The 10,218-nt window shown below is 34.4% G+C and overlaps 1 protein-coding gene across 1 annotated transcript; it reads left to right on the top strand.

The window, feature by feature from the left end:
• The first annotated feature begins 1,019 nt into the window (after positions 1 to 1,019).
• Positions 1,020 to 7,155, top strand: LOC126665674 (uncharacterized). The gene is made up of 4 exons (XM_050358542.2): positions 1,020 to 1,761; positions 2,594 to 5,499; positions 5,593 to 5,872; positions 6,964 to 7,155. Exons 2-4 carry the CDS (start codon positions 3,215 to 3,217, stop codon positions 7,153 to 7,155), a joined length of 2,757 nt encoding a protein of 918 aa, XP_050214499.1. The 5' UTR covers positions 1,020 to 1,761; positions 2,594 to 3,214.
• The last annotated feature ends 3,063 nt before the right edge of the window (positions 7,156 to 10,218 follow it).

Here is a 10,218-nt window from a genome sequence, read left to right as displayed (position 1 = left end):
AGCGAGGGTTTTTTACTAGTTACTTATAAACAAGAGATGTAAGAAGTATTTCATATATATTATGGAAGAATGATACACCAATTTATATACATGGCTGAGTTTATAGTAGGGAAGGAATAAATCTATTCTAGGAAAGAAAATAAAATAAATTTGTAAAATAAAAGAAATATTTCAGGTAAATTCTCAGTTAGCTCAGCTTGGGATTTGTTCAGATTGGAACAGACTAAAGTTACTTGGTGAAGAATCCTGTGGAGTTCATGGTACATTCCAAAGCTCTGAGATGTTTATACAATTATATTATAGATGGTATAGTATAGTTTAGTTGGATCATCTGTGACCAACTTGTATAGATTTAGCTAACTCTTTGAGTTTATGTCGTGGATAGGTTTTTGAGCTATTGATAATCTCTGGTACCTTTTACCAGAAAAAAATAGGTTATTGATAGGTAGACCTGGCCATGGGCCGGTTCAGCCCGTGAACCGGCCCAGAACTGGCCTGGTCAAATCCGGTTCGGAACCGGTCAAATCCGGAACTGTGCTAAAAAACCGGCTCGGAACAGGTGGAAGGTCGGTTTCAGGCTGTTTTAACATTTTTTGACGGGTTCGGGTCCAAACCGTAAAAATTTGAATATTTTTCATTTAAATATATGTTTAAGTATAATAAAAACAAGAGGAAATTACATCATTTACCGAAAAAATGAAAATAATTACAAAACTACATGTTGACTTTTTTCATTTACAAAAAATATTAATAATATTTACAAAAGTACAAAAAATATTAATAATATTTACAAAAGTACAAAAAATAAAAAATAATATCAAACATATGGTGTATACTGTGAGTTTAATGTCAGTATACTAATAAACTAACATTATATCAATATTATACCAAAATTATAACGACATTATACATACTGAGATTTTATTAATATTAAATAAAAATTTACCAAAATTACATCAAATCGTATACTAAAGATTAAATTAATAATATACCAAAATTATATCAACAGTATACACTACTAGAAATCTTCATATTTGCGACGGAAATTTGCGACGGATTGATAATCCGTCGCTAATTTTATATTTTCGCGACGGACTCTGCGACGGAATGCTTATCCGTTGCAAATTATCTTGAAAAGAATGGCGGGAAAGCTCCCGCCAAGTTCGCGACGGACTGTCCGTCGCAAAGCCGTCGCTTTTTTGGCGGGAGCTTTCCCGCCTTGTGTTTTGTTTAAGAAGTTTGCGACGGATGAATTTGTCCGTCGCGAATATTTATGTTGAATGAAACGAATCGTTTCATTCAACAGCTTTGCGACGGAAAAAAATCACCGTCGCAAACTTTCAAAACGTTTTGCGACGGAATTATGTTTCCGTCGCAAAATGTGCATCAATGAAACGGTTCGTTTCATTTAAAGCACATTTTGCGACGGAAACATAAGTCCGTCGCAAAACGTTTACCCTAATAAAAAACCGATTAGAACAAAACGCTCTCCATTTTTACAAAACAAAAGAAAAAATTGCCGTTCACTGTCGCCTGCGCCACGCCGTTCACTGTCGCCTGCACCACGCCGTTCACTGTCGCCACCACGCCGTTCCCTTTCTCAGCCGTTCACTGTCGCCACCACGCCGCCGACCGTTCCGTCCTCGCCACCACGCCGCCGTTCCCTCCTCTTCTCCGCCGTTTTCTTCAATTTTTCCAGCGGCATCCTCTTTCTCCGGCGCCGTCCTTCCCTTCCTCTCCGGCGTCCACCTGCTGCTTTAGGTAAGTTTTTTTTTATTAAATCAGTTAATTAATTTATATAGATTAATTATGTTAGTTTTAATTAGGTTAGTTTAGATTAGGTTAGTTTAGATTAAATTATAGTATATTTTTTATTTAATTTTCTGTTTTTATATTATTTAATAATTAATTTATATTTATGTTTTTAAATTATTTTATAATTAGGTTAATTTAATACAAATTATGTTGAATTCATTTTTAGTATTATTAAACTATTAAGTTAATTATTATATTAAAATTTAAGAAAATTAAGTTAAAAATGTTTAAGTTAATTATTATATTAATTATAAGTTAATTTAGTTTAAGGGTTAATTTTGTGTTTTAGGTTACTATGATTAATTTTATGTTTTAAAAATTATATTAGAATTAAGTTGAATTGTTATAATAAAATATATTAATTTTAATAAAATTCTATTGTTTTTTTAAAAAATTGTTTAATATTTGTTAGGTTAAATTAGATTAAAATTGTTAGCTAGATATTTCTAGGTTTAATTGTTTAATTAGTTTAATAAAGTTGCGTGTTAATATTTTTATTATTATTGGTTGATTAAATTAGATTAATTTAATGATTATATTATAAGTTTTTTAATTGTTAACAATTTGTTAGTTTGTTGTTTAATTTAATTAATTAATTGGATTAGATAATAATTTAAGCTAATCAATACTATTTCAATTATTTGCGATAAACTTGGTGGTTTTGTGTATTGTTATTTGCTTGCAGGACTTCCCTGAAAAATGGGTGATGCTCATTTTTAGGGGAAGTGCTGCCGATTTTTAATTAGAATTTGTTTTTATTAATACGTATTTTTTATAGCCCTTGATAGCCCGCGCACCGTGGTACCGATTGATCCGGACGTTTCACCTTTTCTTTGCGGTTCTGCCCTTCAACAAGTAGGTTTTATCGCTCAATTAATTTGATTTATTTTAGTTGGAATAGATTTTATTTACGATAATCAACCTAAATAAACCTCGATTTTATTCCCACCGAATAAAATCGTAAACCTAGCCGTAGAGTTCCCGTCCCGTGTGTTCAAGAGATTGAACGACACGGGATTGTACAGTTTGTACAGTTCGCAAAACTTGTGCTTCCGTAACTCGATCACGAAAAACCATATATGTCTAGTAGCGGTAGAAAAATATTCGGTTGTTTTCCAGCGTTTGTTCTCCGGGTGGATGTTTAGTATATGTTTTGTAACGCTTATTCCTCGAGGAATATATAATTAGCGTTACAACGCATATACTAAATATCGCACTAAAGGAGAACGACGCCGGAAGGCTGCCGAATATTTTTCTCCGTTGCTAGGCATATATCGTGGCCGAGTTACGGGGCGCCTGTTTTGCGAATGGGATAGGGCCCTACCTTTTCAGCAGTCAATTACATTGACTTTGCTTATCTCGAGTGAAAACCCCACCTCTAATTATCCGCGCTACAGAAATGGAGACAGACCGCAGTTGGATGTACAGGAGCCACACAAACGGGCTGCTAACCACAGGGTATAAGGAGCATGTGAAGGAGTTTGTCCGGTTTGCATTACGGCATCCGGCTTGTATGAGTGGGGTACAGATAAAATGCCCCTGCCCTAAGAGAGGTTGTCGAAATACAAGCTATCGGGATGTCGATGAGGTGGAATTCCATCTATTGAAGAATGGGTTCGTGAAAGGTTACCAAGTATGGGTTTTTCATGGCGAAGGGAGCGTTTTGAACCCCCCTCCCCTTTCACAGTTACCAGAGCAGGATGTTGAGTTCGACTATGAAGATGAGGGGCCAGGTGAGTTCAGTTCCGCTCAAAGAATGATTCTTGATGCGGCCGGTCCAGAAATAACGTTTCCTGAAGATGAGCTCCCGAATGCTGAAGCTCAAAAATTTTATGATATGATGCGTGCGGCTGAAGAAGACATATGGCCTGGGAATAGCAGACATTCTCCATTTTCTGCATCTGCTAAAGTGATGGAGATCAAGTGTCGACATAAGGGTTCGGTAGCTTTAGTTGACGACGTATGCGGATTGATACAGGAGCTGCTCCCGGAGGACAACAAGATGCCAACGAATTTTGCTAAGATTAAGAAGCTGGTCAAAGGTTTGGGGTTGCCGGTTGAGGTTATTGATTGTTGTTTCTATAACTGTATGATTTATTGGGGGGAGGACGCGGATCTAACGCACTGCAAAGTTTGTAATTATGTGCGGTGGAAACCTGTGACCCAAGGAAAATCCACAAAAAGAAAGGCTAACGTGCCATATAGTAAAATGTTCTATTTTCCAATAACTCCGAGGCTACAGAGGTTGTACGCTTCGAAAGCCACTGCTCGGCATATGACCTGGCACGCAGACCACGAGATGGAGGGTGATAAGATGTGCCACCCGTCCGACTCTCCGGCTTGGAAACGTTTTAGTGAACTGCATTCTGAGTTTGCCGATGAAGGGAGAAATATCAGATTAGGCTTATGCTCCGATGGGTTTCAGCCATTTACCAATTTTGGGCAGCAGTATTCCTCGTGGCCGGTCATTTTGACGCCGTACAATCTCCCCCCAGGCATGTGCATGAAGGATGAGTTTATGTTTTTAACGGTTTTGGTACCGGGGCCTAGAAACCCGAAACACCTAATGGATATCTTCCTACAGCCGCTGATTGCAGAGTTGAACCAACTGTGGAAATGTGGAGTCCAGACATATGACGTTCATAAGCGTCAGAATTTTCAACTAAAAGCGGCTCTTATGTGGACAATAAATGACTTTCCCGCTTATTCTATGTTGTCTGGTTGGAGCACTGCTGGTAGAAAAGCATGCCCGTACTGCATGGAAAACACTGATGCATTCACACTGGATAAAAGCGGTAAACAATCGTGGTTTGATTGCCATCGCAAGTTTTTGCCTCCGAATCACCAATTCCGTCGAAATGTTACTGATTTCCGTAAGGGGAAACGAGAGGTCGGCAAAAGGTTTGCAGGGGTGAGAACTGGAGATGAACTGTTAGCAGAGATTGATCGACTGGGGTTTAAGAAGGCATTTGAGCCTGGTGCAAAAGTTACTAATGCATTACTGTCAAAAGATCATGGGTGGAATAAAAAAAGTATCTTTTGGGATTTGCCTTATTGGAGAACGAATGTAATACGTCACAATCTCGATGTCATGCACATTGAGAAAAATGTCTTCGATAACATTTTTAATACCGTTCTCAATATCCCCGGGAAAACAAAAGACCATGCAAAATCTCGTGAAGAGTTGAACGACATCTGTGATCGGCCAGGGTTAGCTAAAGATCCGGCAACTGGGCGATTTCCAAAGGCAATGTATGCTTTGGATAGGGATTCAAAACGAGTTTTGCTTGAGTGGATTCAGAAAATAAAGTTTCCAGACGGGTACGCGTCAAACTTGTCTAGATGTGTTGATCTAAAGGGGTTGAAAATGCATGGAATGAAAAGTCATGACTGCCATGTTTTTATGCAACGACTTCTGCCAATCGCCCTTCGGGAGCTACTTCCAAAAAACGTGTGGGAGCCTCTAACAGAGTTAAGTATCTTCTTCAGGGAGTTAACTTCCACGTCACTGTCACAGGAAGATCTAAACCGTATGGAAACTGAGATCCCAAAAATCCTGTGTAAGTTGGAACGTATATTTCCACCCAGCTTTTTTGACTCTATGGAGCATCTCCCCGTGCATCTTCCGTATGAAGCTATGATGGCAGGACCGGTTCAGTATCGCTGGATGTATCCATTTGAAAGGTAATCAATTAGTCATGGTTTTTTCTCGAATCCATCTGTTCAATAAATATATGATTATAGAAAATGCTTACGAATATTAATATCCGGTTACAGATATTTGAGGAAATTGAAAAAAAAGGTCACTAATAAAGGCAGGGTGGAAGGGAGCATTAGTAGTGGATATCTGCAAGAAGAAATCGCTAAATTTGCATCCTATTATTTTGCCGAAGGTGATCCGATGTTACCCGTGCGTTTGGGAAGAAATGAAACTTGCGATATGGATATCGATGACGATGCCGACAGACTGGGAATTTTTAAACCTAAGGGAAAGCCGTTGCGTGGTAGCGGTAGGAGATATCTTGAAGACGATGAGATCATCGCTGCTCGGACCTATGTTCTTCTGAATTGTTCCGAAATCGAAGAGCATCGAAAATATACAAATTTTATTATTACATCAACAATATACAAATTCTCTAGTTCATTACCAACTATAGTGAAAAGTACATATAAAACAATATACATGTTATCAACTAGAAAATATATATAAAAATTTATAATCGATATACCAAAAATATACTAAAATTATTCTAATAATAAATCAAATATTATTTTTAAATTATCTGATTTATAGTTTTAGTATTCCAAAATTATACCATAATTATACCGACATTATACAAATCGTATTTTTGTAATTAATTTTCAATTTTTGGTACTTTTGTAATTAATATTAAATCAATCGTATTTTTGTAAATAAAAATAGTTTACAGGTACTTTTGTAAATATTTTTAAAATTTTAGGTAATTTTGTCATCGTCCCTAAAAACAATTTATCTAACATTATGGACTTTAAATATAATAAAAGCCTACTATTTAAGCCCATAAATAATAGAACTCTTAAATATATGGATATCATATTTATACATCTTATATTTATACAATTTTATCTATTATTTTTATATCTTTTCTATGTAGTATTATACTCTTAATTAAAAAAAAAGTAATGAAATATCCCATATTGCTAAGAAATTATAAGTTATAGCTTATGTTCAAGTTTTAACGCTAAAGTAAGTAACCAAATACTAATGAATTTATCAATTTATTTTAAAATGATATAAAAATAGTATATTTTAATTTAAATAAAATATAAATTTATTTAATTTTTGGAACCGGCCGGAACCGTGAACCGGAACCAGAATCGGAACAGGCCGGTTCCGAACCGGTTGTTTTGGACTTCTTAAACAGTTCCGGGCCGGTTCACATTTTTATTGAATCGTGAACCGCCGGGTTTGAACCGGAACCGTGGCCAGGTCTATTGATAGGAGTAGAAATATTCATATCCTTGTATGTTTTCTTAGTATTTTTTATGCCAAATTTATGTAGATTATAATGCTTTATATCTCATTGTTAAGTTTTAGTGATTTCACGTGCAAATGCACAATATCGAGGAATTTCAGACCTATTTAAATTATTCATGAGGCACTTGAAGAGTCGGGAATCATCCAGGGAGAAATCGGAGAAAAACGGAAAAATTAAAGTCAAGAAAAGCCCTCTTTCGAGTTCCCTCAGCCCCTTGCACTTGGGAGAGAACTGCAAAAGCACAAGGAGAAATAGTAGAAACCTCTTAAAAGAGGTTGTTTGCGGTCGCAAGAGTCCAAAAAAATCAATGAATGGATACTAAATATGTCTTGCAAGCATAAGACCTCGGTTGCGCTCGCAAGACATGTATTGAGCTGCTTTATTTTGCCAAAAAGTCTCAAAAATACCTCTGAAGACTTGTAAAAACTCAAGGGTAAAATTGGAGTTCTCTAGGACATACCTATTTTTACCAAGAGATTATATATAAGAGCTTCTTTTTGTAGAGCCACCATATTTGAGATCTTATCATTTTTTTAGCAAAAACCCTGATTTCGCAAGAACTTTTATTTCTTTTAAATTAGTTGGTTTTAATCATTTGTAGTTAATATTTTACGGATCAAGACCTTCAATTGAAGATGTTAATTATATTGGGTATTTATTCCTTTTTATTTGATCATTTTATAATAATTTCTTCTCCTATGATGTTGTTTGCCTTTTATTTCACCATATGTAGCTAGACCCCTTGATTGGGGGTGACATGATGTATGCTTGATTGATTATTTTAGATGTTTGGTTGATTAGTTGGGTTGTATGTTGTTTGTTTATGCTTAACTATAGGGTTAACTTAATCTCTTAATCCTGGATGTATGTTCTTAGATTTGATTTTAGAGAGCGTTTCTTTGAACGGATCTAATAAACAACAAGTTAAGACCTAATTACATGAGAATAATTTAAGGATTAGTTGTTCCTAGAGTTTACTTAATAAGTGGAGATTGGATAATTAATTTGAGTTAGTAATTATGCTAGGGTGAGTTGCTAATTTAGTTAGTTGTCCTAATTAAATTTTTGTTAGGTTATTTGACTCGAGAGAGCTTGACTTGACGCCCTAAAATAGCCCGAATTACAAACCTATTTTCCAATCATTTATTTGTGATATTCGTTAACCTATTTAGTGTTACCCTACAATCGTTATCGATGTGAGAGTAACCCTAAGCATTTTAATCGAGATCGAAAGTTTTGCGATTTTTACGTGATGGACTATCGTCCAAAGAGATAGACGATCAGCTATCAAAGAAAAGGACAAATAGTCTTTGGACGATCTGAGAGACGATCGTTTAGGAGTATAGGCGATCACCCAAAATATAGACGATCGTCTAAAACATTTTGCCTATAAATAGACTCACTATGTTTCAAACCCTAATTTGCAAGAGTTTCTCACTCTAAAGTGCTCTAACCTCTTTCTAACACCTTAAGCTTCAAACCCTAAGCGATAAACACCTAACCCATTTATCTAAACACTTTGATCTTCATCTTAAGTAGGAATCAAGCTTTGCATATATGTTTTTCTTTAAGAAATTGATCAAACCAAATCAAAGAATTTTAAAGGTTTATTATTCTTTGATCTTGTGGAAAACGTTTCTCTGTTTTTTATGCTTTGATCTAGAGGGTAAGATCAACAAACTCTTTTCATGTTTTATGGATTTGATGAGCTTTAGATCATGAATATGTGTTTGAAATGTACTAGAGATTTTCATTCAAATGGATGATTTTATTTGTATGTTGATAATCCATGTTAGATTCATGAGTTTAAGATAATCTCTATGGTTAATTATGATAGATCTTGATTAATTATCATTGAATTGATTATGGATTAGATGGATCAAATTGGATTGATTTTGATTTTCATAATAAAGTGAGTTGCATGCAAGGGATTTTGATGATTGATTTTGAAATTGAATAGATTGGTATGTTAGAATTGTGAGATGGGTGTTTGATATGATTTTTATTTGATTTGGATGTGATCGTTGAAAATGAAAGTTTTAATATGAAATTTTAAGATTTATAAAATTGAAGGATTCTTTTATAAATTAGCTAGAATCTCATATTTTATTGATTTTGAAAGAAAAAGGGTTAAATTATAAAATGTGAAAAGTATAAGGACTTTTCGATATTTTCGCCAAAGGTTGTATTATAGACAAGAGAGGGATGTTTTGACAAAACTTCTGTGAAATATTTTAGTTTTCAAATAAAACGTCGGTTTATGCTCTAAAATAGAAAATTGATTTTCGGATTTAAAAACATTCGAATCGAAAAATCGGGCTCTAAACAAAGACTTCAGTCGATGGGTTAATACGATTTCTGGAATAAAGACGTAATTGTAGCATCTGGAATAAGATATATTATATTAACGCGTTGAGACATCAAGATGGAAATGTTTTATCGAGAAAGTTTTATCGTAGCTAAACACAATAGTTAACTTTTAAAGATCGATTGATTGTGATTGGTAAATGCTATGATTGATTGATATGGTTATTTGGTTTGAATCTAGAGCTGATCTAGAATTAAGATAATAATATTAATATCTTAATTTATTAGATACATCGTGTTCAAAGGCTGCGGAAGGGGAACCACATTAATTGAGATTTTCCATAAGCAGGAAAATTATGAGTAGTACTTTACTTTTATGTATTATTAAAATGCATTGCTTTTATCGTAAATTGTTTTATATAAAAGCATATGAGAACAATGAATTTTATTTGGTATAGTTCTAAAGAAACGAGCTTACCATTAAGCGGCAATAAGACTGCGTGTACACTAGTAATATCGAGTCATATATAAGATTGAGATAAACAGAAAGAAAATGAAAGGTCAGACGACGGTAAATAGTAAGTTCATGGTCCATGATAACGGTATCAAAATATATGGTCATGAGATGACAGTGATATACTAACGGTCTTAACAATTGACAATATTATGAGTATGTACCTGATTAATGAGGATGGAGGTTGAGACACCTGGTCATGTGGAAACATTAGTTATACTCCAAGTCAAACAATTGAATGTATGGATCTGTAATACCCCGTATTTATTCCGTAAATTAATTTGATGAAGTGATGACATGAATCAAGATGGGGATAACTAGAATTGTGAAAATTCACATTTAAGTGTGAAATATTAAGAAGTATACCCGAAGTGGGTCTATTTACATTTAATAATGCATAACTTATATAATAGGAATATTTATCGTTTTATTCGCAATATAAAAATAATCAACTCATATAATTGATTTTGGGATTCATTAAACTTTTGAAGTATTTTCACTTTGATGATAAACTTTAGTTATTTTTAATTATTTTTGTGACTAAACTTTAAGAAGATTTTTTTC

The sequence above is a fragment of the Mercurialis annua genome, linkage group LG1-X (assembly GCF_937616625.2).
Source record: "Mercurialis annua linkage group LG1-X, ddMerAnnu1.2, whole genome shotgun sequence".
Classification (NCBI taxonomy): Eukaryota; Viridiplantae; Streptophyta; class Magnoliopsida; order Malpighiales; family Euphorbiaceae; genus Mercurialis; species Mercurialis annua.
Note: the sequence above shows the minus strand (reverse complement) of the source record. Positions and strands in the feature narration are given on the sequence as shown.

Coding starts and splice junctions, on each gene's coding strand:
- LOC126665674 (XM_050358542.2), top strand. CDS start 3,215: ATGGAGACAGACCGCAGTTGGATGTACAGGAGCCACACAAACGGGCTG. Junction 5,500..5,592: donor TGGATGTATCCATTTGAAAG/GTAATCAATTAG, acceptor ATCCGGTTACAG/ATATTTGAGGAAATTGAAAA. Junction 5,873..6,963: donor TCATCGCTGCTCGGACCTAT/GTTCTTCTGAAT, acceptor AGGCACTTGAAG/AGTCGGGAATCATCCAGGGA.